Source organism: Aspergillus affinis (assembly GCF_023601865.1).
Source record: "Aspergillus affinis strain CMG 70 chromosome Unknown NODE_1_length_919884_cov_86_970707, whole genome shotgun sequence".
Classification (NCBI taxonomy): domain Eukaryota; kingdom Fungi; phylum Ascomycota; class Eurotiomycetes; order Eurotiales; family Aspergillaceae; genus Aspergillus; species Aspergillus affinis.
Window position 1 is genome coordinate 762,437 of NW_026515782.1, and position 14,894 is coordinate 777,330.

General features: G+C 53.0%; 7 protein-coding genes across 7 annotated transcripts; 4 read left to right on the forward strand and 3 right to left on the reverse strand.

Moving 5' to 3' along the window:
* Positions 1-1,876: 1,876 nt before the first annotated feature.
* On the forward strand, positions 1,877-3,400 carry KD926_004166 (putative MFS sugar transporter; the record flags this gene model as incomplete). Its single annotated transcript, XM_053097102.1, has 3 exons — positions 1,877-1,916; positions 1,975-3,251; positions 3,305-3,400. The coding sequence occupies 3 exons, from the start codon at positions 1,877-1,879 to the stop codon at positions 3,398-3,400; spliced, it is 1,413 nt and encodes a 470-aa protein (XP_052961309.1).
* A 497-nt stretch (positions 3,401-3,897) lies between these two features.
* KD926_004167 (uncharacterized protein) lies at positions 3,898-5,526 on the forward strand (the record flags this gene model as incomplete). Its single annotated transcript, XM_053097113.1, has 4 exons — positions 3,898-4,056; positions 4,173-4,459; positions 4,663-4,879; positions 5,086-5,526. 4 exons carry the CDS (start codon positions 3,898-3,900, stop codon positions 5,524-5,526), a joined length of 1,104 nt encoding a protein of 367 aa, XP_052961310.1.
* A 181-nt stretch (positions 5,527-5,707) lies between these two features.
* Positions 5,708-6,997, reverse strand: KD926_004168 (sialidase family protein; the record flags this gene model as incomplete). Its single annotated transcript, XM_053097125.1, has 4 exons — positions 5,708-6,136; positions 6,189-6,237; positions 6,289-6,405; positions 6,468-6,997. The coding sequence occupies 4 exons, from the start codon at positions 6,995-6,997 to the stop codon at positions 5,708-5,710; spliced, it is 1,125 nt and encodes a 374-aa protein (XP_052961311.1).
* A 952-nt stretch (positions 6,998-7,949) lies between these two features.
* KD926_004169 (zinc-dependent alcohol dehydrogenase) lies at positions 7,950-9,227 on the forward strand (the record flags this gene model as incomplete). The annotated part of the gene is made up of 3 exons (XM_053097136.1): positions 7,950-8,537; positions 8,583-8,661; positions 8,707-9,227. The coding sequence occupies 3 exons, from the start codon at positions 7,950-7,952 to the stop codon at positions 9,225-9,227; spliced, it is 1,188 nt and encodes a 395-aa protein (XP_052961312.1).
* A 23-nt stretch (positions 9,228-9,250) lies between these two features.
* On the reverse strand, positions 9,251-10,963 carry KD926_004170 (putative C6 transcription factor; the record flags this gene model as incomplete). The annotated part of the gene is made up of 3 exons (XM_053097147.1): positions 9,251-9,547; positions 9,595-10,051; positions 10,149-10,963. The coding sequence occupies 3 exons, from the start codon at positions 10,961-10,963 to the stop codon at positions 9,251-9,253; spliced, it is 1,569 nt and encodes a 522-aa protein (XP_052961313.1).
* A 451-nt stretch (positions 10,964-11,414) lies between these two features.
* KD926_004171 (DUF967 domain protein) lies at positions 11,415-12,065 on the forward strand (the record flags this gene model as incomplete). Its single annotated transcript, XM_053097158.1, has 2 exons — positions 11,415-11,450; positions 11,526-12,065. 2 exons carry the CDS (start codon positions 11,415-11,417, stop codon positions 12,063-12,065), a joined length of 576 nt encoding a protein of 191 aa, XP_052961314.1.
* Positions 12,066-12,383: 318 nt separating this feature from the next.
* On the reverse strand, positions 12,384-14,584 carry bipA (Hsp70 family ATPase KAR2; the record flags this gene model as incomplete). Its single annotated transcript, XM_053097169.1, has 4 exons — positions 12,384-12,952; positions 13,012-14,117; positions 14,180-14,375; positions 14,437-14,584. The coding sequence occupies 4 exons, from the start codon at positions 14,582-14,584 to the stop codon at positions 12,384-12,386; spliced, it is 2,019 nt and encodes a 672-aa protein (XP_052961315.1).
* Positions 14,585-14,894: the final 310 nt, after the last annotated feature.

Here is a 14,894-nt window from a genome sequence, read left to right on the forward strand (position 1 = left end):
TCAAGGCCTCGTCCGGCCCCTCAGCGTGCCTCGTCCGCAGACTCTGCCCCTGATATAGGCTTCAATCCTTCTGACTCAACGAGATCAGGATTCAACACCGCCCTCCGTAGGCACTGAGGCCCAGCCAGAACCTCAATTTCGGCTGGTGACTGGCCCCAGACTGCTCGAAAGGGGTGGTCATTGAACCGGACATTTCTATATTTGTGCGAGAAACTCGCTATCCTTTCCGTCATGATTATACACCAGATCCCTTGGCGGTAGTATGCAGTGGCTGCCTCCAGCTGCTACCATTATCTTCTTTCGTTACCTGTGTCGATCATCAACATCTCCGATAAGAATAAACAAAGGAACGGACTTAGATCGGCCTGAGCGGCTAGGCAAGGGAGACTTCGTCCATCTTCCTCCGTATCGTCCCCGCAGATCTAATGGACGTGCTGTATGGTTTGTCGAGTCGAATTATCGGAAGTATATGGGACTCTATGGCTACCGCTACTAAAACCGAGACAGTCAGTCTGGCTTTAGGTTTTGATCTTATTTCTTTGTTTTGGCCGTGAGAGTTTGATGCGTACCGATAAATGACCCTTACTATTTGCTATAATAGACAGGGGATCAAAGGGTTGACTAAATCTTGAATACCAAAACTACGAATTCCCCAACCTGGCTTCCTCCTCCTCTTTCTCCTCCTGGTTTTCTTGTCGACGAGCTCGCCACCCGTATTGGGTATGTCGTATCGGTGCGATGCACTCACAAGTCGAGGGGGCTTAGACCTAGGAAGACCAGAAAAAGAGCCGAAACCGATATGGTATATGCCCATTAAAGTTAGAATCTAGGAGATCAAGACGAGCCTGCAGTGATTTCATATTCTGTCGCTCTGACTGAGGCACTCACCTCCCGTTGCCACCTGGAGACCCAGGCACCTTCCCCATTTCTCTTTCCTGTCTTCATCTTCTTTCCTCTCTATTTCCTCCTCCTCCTTAGAATTTTATCATTCTGGTTCCTGCTTGTCTTCCAAAACTATGATTCCCCTGAGCTGCCTTCCTCAAGATTTATGAATCATATAGTTCAGACTAATGGAATTCGCGGGGACCCCGACTTTCCGCATGCGGGTGTCGTGCCGTCGATCTCTCCGGCCGCATCGCCGAATGCGATTCTCGACTTGGACTCATCCCATCCGAAAACCCCAAAGAGAGTAGAAATTGACAGAATGATTAGATCTACGGTGTCCAGATCCCCTCAATTCCCAACAGCTCATCCGAAGTCGGTCGCCACTCCCGAAAGGCCCTTAAGCCGTGTCCATCCTCCGACGCCATCACGCCATCCCGACCATGAGTTGCACATCGACGACCAACGACGCCTGCTGATTTCCCCGGTCTGATCGTCGTGCTTAGGCTCTCTTGGCTGCGCCACGACTGACTGGTCTCTCTGCCCGATGACCGACCGTGCCGCATAATCCCTGTCTGCGGTCGCTGATTGCTTGTCCGAAAGAAGGTTACTTAGGTCGGCTGTTGGATTTAATCTCGGGGTGGAGAAGAGACACAGAGAGAGAGAGACTGCGTGGTTTGATGTCCCCGCAAGCTCGCAAGCTTCTTTTCACCTCCTAGCGCTCCATACGTATTCCTTCTCATAGGTGTTTGGATGGAGGTCTAACGCGTGGACGGCGTCTCGACTGGTTCTGTATCACGCAACGATAGGGGGCGGTTTTCGTTGCTTTTTTGGGCTGCGTTGGGTTAAATACAGCCTTGGTCTACCGGGCTTCACCGGTATTGACTTCATTTCTTGTTTCATACTTAGGCTATTTAGGATTTAGGTGTGTGTATAGGAGATGGGTCGAAAATTGGGCCTCTTCCGGGCCATTTACCTGGTATCCGCCAGTTGTATGGGATCGTTCGCTTTTGCGTTTGATACGGGTGTTATCAGTATGACCGTCATTCTCCACCCCATGACCTTGTTTTACTGACACTGACATCGATATAGGCGGTGTTCTGACTCTGGAATCATTCCAGAATGATTTCGGATACGGCTCCAAGCAGCAGACCTCGGTCAATTCCAACGCCGTGTCGATCCTGCAGGCGGGCGCATTTTTCGGCTGCTTCTTCACGATGCCCATCGCATCGAGACTGGGTCGTCGGTCGGGTCTCATTCTCAGCTCCATGATTTTCAGCGTCGGGACCATCTTGCAAGTCATCAATGCGCATACCCTGGGCACCTTCTACGCGGGACGGGTCATCGCTGGCGTGGGGATCGGGGCGGCGACCGTGCTGATCCCCATGTTCGCGGCGGAGATGTCTCCGAAGGAAATCCGTGGCCGATTAGGCGCTTGCTTTCAGCTGTTCTTTGCGCTGGGCGTCATGATAGCTTATTGGGTTACGTTTGCCGTGTCGAAGAATCAGCCGTCGGCGACGAAGCAGTGGCAGATTGCGTTGGGGCTGCAGCTGTTGCCCTCGACTCTGCTGCTGGCAGGGATGTGCACGGTCAAAGAAAGTGCCCGATGGCTGGCAGCCAAAGGGAAAACCAACAAGGCGTGGGAGTCGTTGAAATGGGTCCGAGGTGGCGAGGAAACGGAGGAGCTACGACAGGAATTTGACGAGATTCTCGCCGGCATCGAGGAAGAAGCGCGCGTACGAGAGAATCTGACCCTCCGCGAGCTCTTCCTCCCGGTGAACCGGTACCGATTGTTCATCGCCGTCACCATTCAGCTCTGCGCGCAGCTGACCGGCAATACCTCGCTGGCCTACTACGCCAACCAGATCTTCTCGGCCGTCGGCGCCGGCAGCTCCGCCAAGCTGGTGACGGGGTTCTTTGGGGTGGTGAAAGTATTCGGAGTCAGCATCTTCCAGCTCTTTGTGATGGATCGCATCGGCCGACGTGTGCCGTTCATGGCAGGCGCCTTCGCCATGGGGTCGTTCATGCTCATCATCGCCTGCGTTCTGGCCACGCATCCGACCAGCGCTAGCGGCGAGCAGTCCGGGGCCACCAAGGCGGGCATTGCCATGATCATCATGACCTACGCGGAGGCGTTCAGTTTTAACATGTCCTGGGGGCCGCTGCCCTGGCTGTACGTAGGCGAGATCTTCTCGAGTCGCACGCGAGAAATCGGCGTGGCGGTGGGAGCGGCCTCCCAGTGGCTGTTCAATTTTATGATGTCTCAGGTGACGCCTCATGCTATTGACAATATAGGGTGGCGGATGTTTTTGATGTTTGCCATCTTCAACTATGCGGTGATCGTGTATTCGTGGTTCTTTTTGAAGGAGGTATGTCAAGTGCTTTTTCTAGGGACATGAACAGCCTCGCTAACACAGATCAGACCTCGCAACATTCTCTCGAGGAGATGCAGGAAGTCTTCGGCGGCGAGCCGCAACCCGACAAGCTCCAGGTCCAGGAAGAGCAAGGCGCGAAGTAGGAGCGGGGAGTATGTCCAGGTCATCCAGGCACCATAAAGAAGTCTTTGTGCTTCACGTTGCACACGCCCGCGCTAGCCCTAACATTCCCAGTCCCTCTGGCGGCCTTCATTGGCCCTCATCCCGCTTCTTCTCTCCGCATTTCCTTTCTCCGGACTTTTTGCGATCAGCCGTTTAAACCCTCCGAAAACTCGTGTGATTGCCAACGTGTCTTCTTACTAGCCTTGTTGATTTTTTTCTTCTTTCTCCTTGGCCTCTTGCCTGCGTCTTTGTCGTTGGTCGGCGGTCTATATCGCTCGGGGGTTTAATTAGATCATTGCCGTGGCTTTTGGCGCCTGCCTACCAGCCTTGTCTGTCTGTCTTGCCTGTGTTGGATGAAGGACTGGTGCTGATCTTCCTTCCTTCACACATCTCCAATCATGTCCATAAACATGCGATAAGACCGCAATAAACTAAGTCCATTCATATTCATAAATCTATACCTAATATTCAACTCGGAATGGCCGAAAATCCCAACGCCCGACCCAGTGACCCGGACGGACTGGTGCTCGAAGCCTGGGGTCAGGGTTTGATGGTGGGATCGCTGGTGGTCATGGCGGCTGTGACGTTTTCCAACATGAAGCCACGCATTTTGCTGCATAAGTTGATTTTTGCCGAAGTTTGCTCTCTCTTTTTTTCCTAGCTCAATTCCCCCTTCTTACCTTTACTTCTACATACATCTATCCATCCACCACCCACATAAACACCCAATAATTAAACCAAAAAAAATGATAGTTAATCCTCGCCATGCCTCATGGCACCTTCATCTTCGCCAACCCCCCCACATACGGCTGGTACCTCTCCGTCAGCGCCATCGGGCTGAACATCTCCTGGAGTCTGCACAACGTCATCGCGTGGATGAAGAACAAGCCGTTCTTGTCGACGCGCGTGTCCCGCTTTTACATCGTTACTGTCATTTTGGTCCAGCCGTACTGGGTCCTGGAGATTTATGCGAATTTCGCGTTTTTTAATAATTTTAATGAGGTGTTTTTGAAGACGAGGCCTTGGGAGCCGCTGTTTCGGTAGAGTTCCTTTTCTTTTCTTCTTTTTCCTTTGTATCGAGTTCACAGATGGGTGATGTGATTGAGATGAACTGGGAAGAAAATGGGATATCTGTTCCAGATATCGATATTCCCATTCAAACATGAAAATATGAAAAAAAAAAAAAAAAAAAAAAAAATGAATAGAAGCTGATCAACAAGGACAACCTCTCCCACCACAAAAGAGACCCCTGGTGGATCTTCACCACCATCTCCCTCTTCTACACCATCAAGCGCGAATACAACTTCGGCATTCTGGAGCTCGTGTCCGTGAGTCCTCGCTTCGGCATCATGTTGGCGAGTATGTGTCTCAGCATCGCGTTTATCGTTGTGGATACGTGTGCTGTGTTGAATGCGTTTGAAGGGTCGGGGCTTCCGACGGGGATTGAACCGTTTTGGAAGGTTGGTTCTATTCCTTTGGCACCTGCCTTACTCTCCCGGATCAATTACCTTACTTCTTCTCGACCCATTTATCTATCTATCCATCCTTCTCCCCCCTGACACAACTTACCTATAACTAATACCAAATAAACCCTTCCCCCCGACCCCCGGGTCCCAACAAGTCCCGGGTGTCGGGTCCCCAGGGAACCGGGTCCGAAAAATAACAGCTCTCCTTCATATTCAAATGTCTCTGCGACATCGTCATCCTGGACGATTTCAAAACCGCTCTCGATCGCATGCGTACCTACTGGATCCAGAAACGCGCTGAGTCAGGCGAGATCTTCCTTGCTGATTATAATACGGGGGAGAGGTCGGGGCCGTGGGCGGATGATAGGGATGGGGGTATGCGGGGGCCAGGTGGAGGAGGAGGAGGAGGAGGAGGAGGAGGAGGGGATAATGGGAATATTGGTGATAGGGGTGGGGAGAGGGATGGGGATGGGGGCAGGAGGAGAAGGGAGAGAGGGGAGGGTCGAGGACATTGTGACTGCGATTGTGGGTGTCATGCTAGGAGTGGGAGGAATGGGGTGCGAGGGAAGTTTGGGGATGGAGGCGAGGATGGGGAGGATCGGGTGCCGAGGGTTTATCTGAGGGAGGATGTGTCTGTTTGATTTAGTTTCTTTTAGGTATTTCATTTTGTTGTCCGTGTGTTGGGTAGGGCTGTTTGATTGTTTAACTAGTTACGGGAGGGGTTTGGATTCATTTTTCTTGTCCGGGACAAAGATCTTGATTTATCCTCTATATACCCTACCATACCATAATCACACCCGAAATACCCTCGAATACCTATCATCAGAAAGCCTTCTTCAAATCCATCAAGCTAACCGTCACCTTGTTCGTCTTGCCCAGCAACACACCTCCCCCGTGAAGAAGCAACTTAGACGGGTCCTCCCGCAACACTCTCAACGACCTCGTGTAGCTATGTCCCTCCGGAGTCGCAATCTCCGTCCACTCGCCCTCCCCCAGAGCTTGGTTGATGAAGATCGAGTCCTGGGTGCCCGCGCTGACGATGATCGTGCCGTGCTTGCCGCCGTAGGGGGTCCAGACGACGTACGGCGAGGAGGTCGGTACTGTGCCACTCGAGACGACGAGGCGTTGGTGCGGCGCCGAGTCGAAGTCCTCGGGGTCGGCAGAGATGCGGTAGTAGACGGGGAACGAGTAGGAGGAGGTGTTGAAGAAGGAGCCATATTCGTAGACGAACATGTATTTGCCGTTAGGGAGCTGTGGGGGTTAGCTTGGGAGCTTGGAAATGGAGTAGTGGTTGTTGATGTACCTTGGTGACGGTAGGCATGCCAGGTCGGTCGGTGTAGGTCGGGTAGGAGCTGTATTGCACTGTTAGTAAGTGAGTGTGGACTTGAAGAGTGAAAACTTACACATCATCCTTAGGGGCACTCCAGTTCTTGAGGTCCGTCGTCGTCTGGTGGGACATCTTCTGACCGTGAGTCTCGTTGGCCCTTTGGTCGGCATAGTAGGCGATCAATTTGCCCTTGCTGCACGGTATTAGCCCCGTCTTAGAAGATCCACAAAACAGAAACAAGAGGAAGAGACATACTGCGCCAAAAGGAACGGCTCCCACACCGGCGTCAACCCATTATTCGGCACCGCTTCTCCACCCGCCGCAATATGGCTCAGGAACTCCCAGGTCTTGCCCGAGTCCCGAGACGCGTACAGGTCGATCTGCGTCGACGACAGATCCGTCGGGATGCTACTTCCCGCCAACAGCAGCGTGCCCTTCTTGTACTTCCCCACGCGCTCCGGTAGATAGTACAGGAAGGGCTGGTAGCGCAGTCCTAATCCATTAGCCGTGTCGTGGACCTGCGAGATCTCGTTCCACGTCTGTCCGTGGTCCTTGGACCGGTAGATGGGGAAGTACACGGCCGGCGGCTCGGGCGAGTAGTTCTCCCAGGTGGCGAGCAGGTCGCCGTTAGGCAATTGTTCGTTGCGCGCATACAGCGTCCTCGGAATCGTGTAGTTCGAGGGCGGGCTGAAGATGACGTTTTGGGAGTAGGTCGGGATCCGGGCCTTAGGGATGGATGCGGCCAGCGCCAGGGGCGCCAGGGCGAGGAGGTTAAGGAAACGCATTTTGATCAATTGCCTGGTAGCTCTTGAAACAATTTCATTTTTCTTGCCTTTTATAGTCCAGGAAAAGATCCCAAACATGGCTCCTCGGGATGAGCTGGTATAGACAGCCGGAGCTATCCCGCCGGAGTTGTCCCAATTATGGACTTCCCGTCGCTGGGCAGTCACTAGCGGCTGAATTTCCATCAATCGTGTGCCCGCGCTGTCGGCAAGAGGCAATTCTTAAACGCATTATGCCAACCGAGCAGAAGGAATGGGCTCATCATGCCGAGCTAATTGTCTTGCGGGGTGGACTTGGAGTCTGGGCAGTCGGCAGGGGTTGGCGGGAGTCCGCGTGGCAGCCAAGATTGGACTCATTGACATTGACGATTGTATTGTTTATTTCAGTTTTACCACTTTCTATATAGAGGTGTGAAGTCAGTTGTAGACAGACAGAGCACGACTTATATCCAATGCAGCGGTGATCGACCACAGAATCCGGAGAATTGGCTCGGAGAAATAACCTGGAGAAAAAGACGGCGTGGGATGGCACGATGGAAGCGGGGAAATGCGGGGAGACAAGCAGATGCGATGACGAGATGGTCACTTGGCATTCATCTCGTTAGTGTTGCTCTTGTTGGCGATGGCAGAATCAAGGGGAAGAAAAAAGAAGGAAGACGGATGAAGGCCTCGACAAAAGGTGTCACATCAGCTGACCCCCGTCGTACCCCGTCTGTTTCTCTCTGCATCTCGGAGAATTGCACATCACCATAATCAACACCTGGCGACCAATTGGAGAATTATCAGAGCACTGAAAGACATCATTCCATGCAGAGATGCACAGCATCGTGGCTATGCGGTTACAAACATCCCCGGACAGGGGCCTACAGCACGTCTATTTATGCCGCAGCAGACCTCGACAACTTGCGCAAGAAACAACTCCAGATAACTCAAATCCAAAAAAAAAACGCTCATCATGGTCCCAAATTTCAAGCCCTCCGAATCAATCCCTCAAACCCAGACAGTGGCTCTGGTCAACGAGCTCGTTGGTGATATCGAGTTCCGCGAGGATTACCCCGTTCCCACGCCCGGACAGAACGAAGTGCTCGCAAAGGTTCTATATACGGGGGTCTGTCACAGTGGTGAGAAAGCCTGGCTCGCATCTACCTGTCGTCAGGTTTTAATACCCGGATGCCTAGATCTCCATACGAAGAGCGGTACCGCCGCAAGCGCAGATGGCAAGCCCCATACCAAAAAGCTCCCGCACATCGGTGGACATGAGGGTGTAGGGCAAATTGTTGCGCTGGGTCTTGGATGCGGATCGGATTTGAAAATCGGAAGTTTCGTCGGCATTCGCTTCTCCAGTCGTATCTGTCGGAGATGCGAGTTCTGCTTAGCCGGTACGGAGCAGCATTGTGTGAAAGGCACCAATCATCTGATCCACGAGGATGGCAGTTTTCAAGAGTATATTGCGCTTGACGCGGACTACTTGACACTCCTGCCAGATGATATCGACCCAAAGGTCATGGGTCCTGTCCTGTGCGCTGGCGTCACTGCATACAAGGTATGAGATCTCTTTGCCACGGAAACTCAATCTAACCGTATGCAGGCTGTTTTGAATGCCAACATCCGCGCAGGTAACTGGCTAGTAGTGGTAGGCGCTGGCGGCGGCCTCGGACATCTGGCAGGTGAGAACCATGACCGGGTATGAAGGCAAAAGCTAAACCCAACAGTTCAATACGCAAAGGCACAAGGAGCTCTGGTCATTGGAGTAGATGCTGGCGACAAAAGAGACTTTGTGCTGGGCCTCGGGGCCAAGGAATTCATTGACTTCACATCCACCGATCCCGCCCAGCGAGTCCACGAGATCACCGGCCTCGGTGCACATGCAGTAGTGGTCACAGCAGGCAGCGCGAAAGCATTTGCGCATGCATGTGACATGCTGCGTGTCGGAGGTACTCTGAGCTGCGTCGGTATACCGCCAGGACGCCCAGCCCTGGAAACCCCCATCGCCACCATTGTTATTAAGGGCCTAAAGATCACGGGCAGCCTCATAGGATCGTTGAAAGAATGCATGGAAGCTGTGGATCTGGTTCGCCATGGGGTAGTCAAGCCGGTCATTAAGGTCCGTCCTTTTAGAGAGCTCCCTCAGGTATATGAGGAGATGGAAAGGGGCGACATAGCGGGAAGAGTTGTTCTTCAGGTTTCAGAAATGACTTATCCCAGTATGCCACGAGAGCATGCCAGGCTTTGACTAAAGTCAGCGATGAAAGAAGTTTAGTGCTGAGCCAAATTTGGGTTCAAACAATCATCAAGAATGTTTTCATCTCGTAACATATCCTCCTGCCAACTAAACTCTGGTAGTCGTGCAGGAGCCAGGACCAACGCTTCGGCAGTCTTTGCACGAAGAATTGATTTCAGCATGGGGTCTTGGTCTAAAAATGGAAGAAGTTTCTGATATAGGGCATGTAGATAATCCTCGGGTCTCAACTGAAAGGACAGCAGGTGTAGTGAAGGAGACGTTAATAGAACGGTATCTGCCAGCGAGTTTGCCACCTCGAAGCATTTCAACAACTACATCCTGTCAACCACATAGAATTTCGTTGCAGTTAGTAACTTACCTGATCACGACCCAAAGGAAGCAAATCAGCTTCCGTAAACTCTCGCAGCGAATACAAAAGATCGCGGCTGACAAGCGCTGGGAATTTGAAAGTCATCAGCTCGGCATATGATACGGTGGAAAGCAATTGCCTCGACAGTGCCTCCTGCCAGACAATAGTCCGCATCCATTCCTTCGTGATGCAGTGGTCAGCGACTCGCGAGGACGCTTCGTAGCGACAGCTGAGCGAGAGCGTAGACAACGCAGCTTCGGTCTCGGCCAGACTATCGGCTGAGATTGCAGTTTGGTCAATCTTTCCGGTGCCTCGTCGCTGCACCGACAATCCATCAAAAGTGGCGAAAAGTCTGGCTAATTCGACCAATCCTTGAATATGGACGTTGCCAGTTGCATGTTGCATATCCGGCACCAGAATGGGTTTGGTGTAGGAAGGCGCAAGACCAAGGTGTATAGCATAGCCTCTGCACAAGCATAAGCATTCTGCTCTGAACAACGCAAATTCAACCGTAATAACTAGAGCGACCAGTCACTCAACAAACTTGCCTTTCAGAAACCCACAATAGAATAAATAAAACCTCATCATTCTTTATAACATCGTCCTGTAAACTCCATCGCCGCCCCACTGCATCATCGGAATCTAGTCTCAACAGCCTCGCGCCAGAAATCGCCTCTTGTATGAACATCATTGCCGAGTTACGCCGGTTGGCCTTCGCATGATACACATGCAGGAAGAACGAAACAAACACACTCCTCAAGTCCGGATGATCTCTGTACCCCGTCTCTTCACGAAGCCTCATACACTCCGTCGCTATGGCCGCACAATCCACGACACCATCCCCATCCCCAATGGGCCCAAGCTGCAGCTGAGCCATCGTCGCCGCACACAACGCCGTAGCCAGACAGTACGTGCTCACATCATACTCTCTGGATTCGATTCTCCGCAGAAGCGCCTCCGCATTGACGACAGGCCACACGCTATACGAGGCCTGCTGAAACCGACGCACCACGAAGATCAGCGTCGATTGGGGAATTCTCTCGGACTCATCGCTCGTCAACCCAGAGCCATTTTCCGGGCTGTGCTCATATTCGGTTTCCGGGTCATCCTCAGTCTGAAGAGGCTCCGCAGGAAGCTCGGCACCGTTGCCAATCGTAATGCTGGAGGGCACCGAGACCGATACGAGAGTATCCGGGTCCGACTGGCCCCCACCGGCACGCCGTCGCACTTTGGGGCCCCGTCGCCGCGCGGGTCTCAGGTATGTGCAGGACACTCGGGTCGCGGCGTTCTGGCAGGTCTGGCAGGGCCAGGAACCGCTGCATTTTACTTTGCGAGATATACACTCATCGCAGGCACGTTTGGTGAGTTTGGGGCGCATGGATGTGGATTGATGTAGATCGTCTAGCAGGATCTAGAGTGGAGAGAAAGAAGGACAGCAAGAGGGAAAGACAACAGAAAAGGTAAGACAAACAATTGAAAGGGAGAAGGAAACGAGGGGAAGCAAACGGATTCCACCAAGTAACATGACCTGCCTGCCTGCCTTCTCAGGCACACAGACTCTCCGGGTGTTCATCAATAGCCGAAGTCTCCCTCAGTCTTGGACCTTCCTTCTCTCGCAGCGATCCACTCCATCCGATCCGCCCAGTCGAAGGAACCACCGGACGCGGTGGAGTCGACGTCATGCTATTTTCTCCACATTCGCAAGGTTCCTCCTCATACTTAAAGCCTTCAACTCCCCTCACTTCTTCAAATACCTACAAGCACTACTTCCTCCTTCTTCCCTTCCAGTATCTACACTCCATCCAAAGTACATACATACTCCTCACAAAATGGAAGACAAACCCCTCGCCGCCGCCAGCACAGATGTAAATCCCCCACCCAGCAACACTCTCCCTCCACCTCACTCAAGAACCTATACTAACTTGTTTTAACCCCTCTAGCCCCGCGACCTCGCCGCCCAAGAATCCTCCGCCTCCGTCCTCTTCCCAACCTTCACCTCCACAACCGCCTGGTCCCTCGGCCTCGCCCTCCGCAGCCGCATCCTCTCCCTGCCCCCCTCCTCGCGGAAACCTGCCCTAATCTCGATCGCCCTAACGGGCGGCTCTGAACCCCACGTCGTCTTCCAATGCGCTACCGAGCCGGGCACGATCCCCGATAACGAGGTCTGGGTGCGTCGGAAGCGCAATACCGTGCTGCGCTGGGGCGTGTCGAGCTGGTTGATGCGCGTGAAGATGTTGACGAGTACCGGGCTGGGTGGGGGGGAGGTGGAGGGTGCGTTTGTGAGGAAGCATGCGTTGACGAGTACGGGTGGGGGAGGGGCTGCGGATGACTTTGCGATTCATGGGGGTGGGTTTCCTGTCAAGGTTAAGGGGGTGGATGGGATTGTTGGGGTTGTTGTCGTGAGTGGGTTGAAGCAGGAGGATGATCATCAGGTTGTGGTGGAGGTGGTGCAGGAGTTTATTGCGCAGGGGGGTGTTTAGGTTGGATTACTTGGTTGGGTTGACATTGTATTGTGTATACCAAATCAGTACTTTATCGAGACTGCAGGATTGGGCGATGGCATCGAATTACGGCCTACACAATGTAGGGATCAAATCAATCAAATCAGTCAATTGTATGAGGTATCAAGCTAAGTTCCTGACACCGATATACCCAGTGCCAGGGATCGTCTTATAAACGATTCTTTGTCAATCACGAAAATCGGACCAAACCGAACAATAAAGAATAATGTTTCAGGTAGATAAGAAAAACAACTCCAGAAAAAAACAAGTTAAAAAAAATTGCCCTCTTAGCTAATTTTACAATTCATCATGACCCATGGGCTCGTCGTCATCCTCATCCGCCGGAGCAGAGCCGTAGAGCTTGCTGGTGATGGGGTAGGCCACGTTGGACAGCTGCTCCTTCTGCTCCTCGAAGTCCTCAGTGGTAGCAGTGGCAGCGTTGTCGTCGAGCCAGTCGGTCACTTCCTTTACGGCATCCAAGATGGTCTGCTTGTCATCCTCGTCGATCTGGCCGCCCAGTCCGTTCTCGTCGCTGACCTGGTTCTTCAGGCTGAAGGCATAGTTCTCCAGTCCGTTGCGGGCCTCGATCTTCGACTTGATGGCCTTGTCCTCCTCGGCGAACTGCTCGGCCTCGGCCACCATGCGGTCGATTTCCTCCTGGGTCAGGCGACCCTTGTCGTTGGTAATGGTGATGGACTCAACCTTACCGGTACCCTTGTCGCTGGCGCCGACCTTCAGGATACCGTTGGCATCCAGATCGAACGAGACCTCAATCTGAGGAACGCCACGGGGGGCGGGAGGGATACCGTTGAGCTCGAACTTGCCGAGCTGGTTGTTGTCCTTGGTCAGGGAACGCTCACCCTCGACTGGAAACGATTGTTAGTACTTGATCTCAAATGCGAGCTGGAGAGCAGAAGCAACTTACAAACTTGGATGAGGACGGTGGGCTGGTTGTCCGCGGCGGTAGAGAAGACCTGGGACTTGCGGGTAGGGATGACGGTGTTACGGGGGATGAGCTTGGTCATGACACCACCGGTGGTCTCGATACCGAGAGTGAGGGGGTTGACATCCATCAGAACAACGTCGCCGGTACCTTCCTCGCCGGAGAGGACACCACCCTGGACGGCAGCACCGAAAGCGACAGCCTCGTCAGGGTTGATACCCTTGCTGGCCTTCTTGCCACCGAAGAACTCCTCGAGAAGAGCCTGGACCTTGGGGATACGGGTGGAACCACCGACAAGGACAATGTCGTTGACATCAGCCTTCTTGACCTTAGCGTCCTTGAGCACCTGCTCAACGGGCTTGAGGGTCTTCTTGAACAGCTCAATGTTCAGCTCCTCGAACTTGGCACGGGTCAAGGTCTCGGAGAAGTCCTCGCCGTTGTGGAAGGCCTCGATTTCGATACGGGTAGACATCTGGGAAGACAGAGTACGCTTGGCCTTCTCAACCTCGCGCTTCAGCTTACCCATGGCCTTCAGATCCTCGCGGACGTTGACGTTGTTCTTCTTGTTGTACTGCTTGACGAAGTAGTCCATGACACGGTGGTCAAAGTCCTCACCACCCAGGTGGGTGTCACCAGCGGTAGCCAAGACCTCGAAAACACCGTTGTCGATCGACAGAAGGGAGACATCGAAAGTACCACCACCGAGATCGTAGACGATAACCTGGCGCTCATCGCCGGTCTTGTCCAGTCCGTAGGCGATAGCGGCGGCGGTGGGCTCGTTGACGACACGGAGAACGTTCAGGCCGGCGATGGTACCAGCGTCCTTGGTGGCCTGACGCTGGGCGTCGTTGAAGTAGGCGGGGACGGTGACGACGGCGTGAGTGACCTTCTTTCCGAGGTAACCCTCGGCGATCTCCTTCATCTTTCCGAGAACCATGGCGGAGACCTCCTCGGGGGTGAGGGTCTTGGGGGTCTGGTTAACATCGACCGAAACGACGGGCTTGCCATCCTTCTTGACGATGTTGTAGGGGAAAGTCTTCATGTCCTTCTGGACGTCCTTGTCCTCGAACTTGCGACCGATCAAACGCCTAAAGAGAGATTTGGTTAGCTTTCTCCTCATCTCCTGGCCGTATCAGGCAGAAAAACTCACTTGATGTCGAAGATGGTGCGCGTGGGGTTGGCGGCGTATTGGTTCTTCGCGGCGTCTCCGACAAGGCGCTCCTCATCGGTGAAAGCGACGTAGGAAGGAGTGATACGGTTTCCCTGGTCGTTGACCAGAATCTCGACCTTTCCGTTTTGCATGACACCAACGCAAGAGTAGGTGGTTCCCAGATCAATACCAACGACTGCAAAACAATTAGCACACGGCTCCCTATCCATTTCATCATATTTCGCAAGAATGCATACCAGTTCCGTAGCTGTCGACCGAGTCATCCTGAGCGTGTGCGGTACCGAAGAAAGCCAGGGGGGCGATGAAGACGAGAAGGAGGTAGAAGATGGTCGACCAAGCAGCAAACGGCTTGGCCGCGCCATTGGGGCTAGATGAGCGCGCCATTATGAACTGTGTTAAGGACGTAGTTCCCCTTTCACGATGGAACACGTATTAATGTGAAAAAGATCTTCTCTATGTAGAAGCAGACGCGTTCTCAAAACTCGTCTTGAATGTGGAATAGAAAACACCTCTTGGATTAGACACAAGAGAATGTATAAAGAAGTGAAGAAAAGCCCAACCACAGTCGAGTAGTAGAAGGGGAGGGAGGTGAGGACAGAAAGAATGGGGGTGTGAGGAGGAAGAAGACGGGGAGAAAGAGGGAAAGAAATATCCGTCCAGCTTTGTTCTTGTATGGGATCTTCCGGCGGCGAAC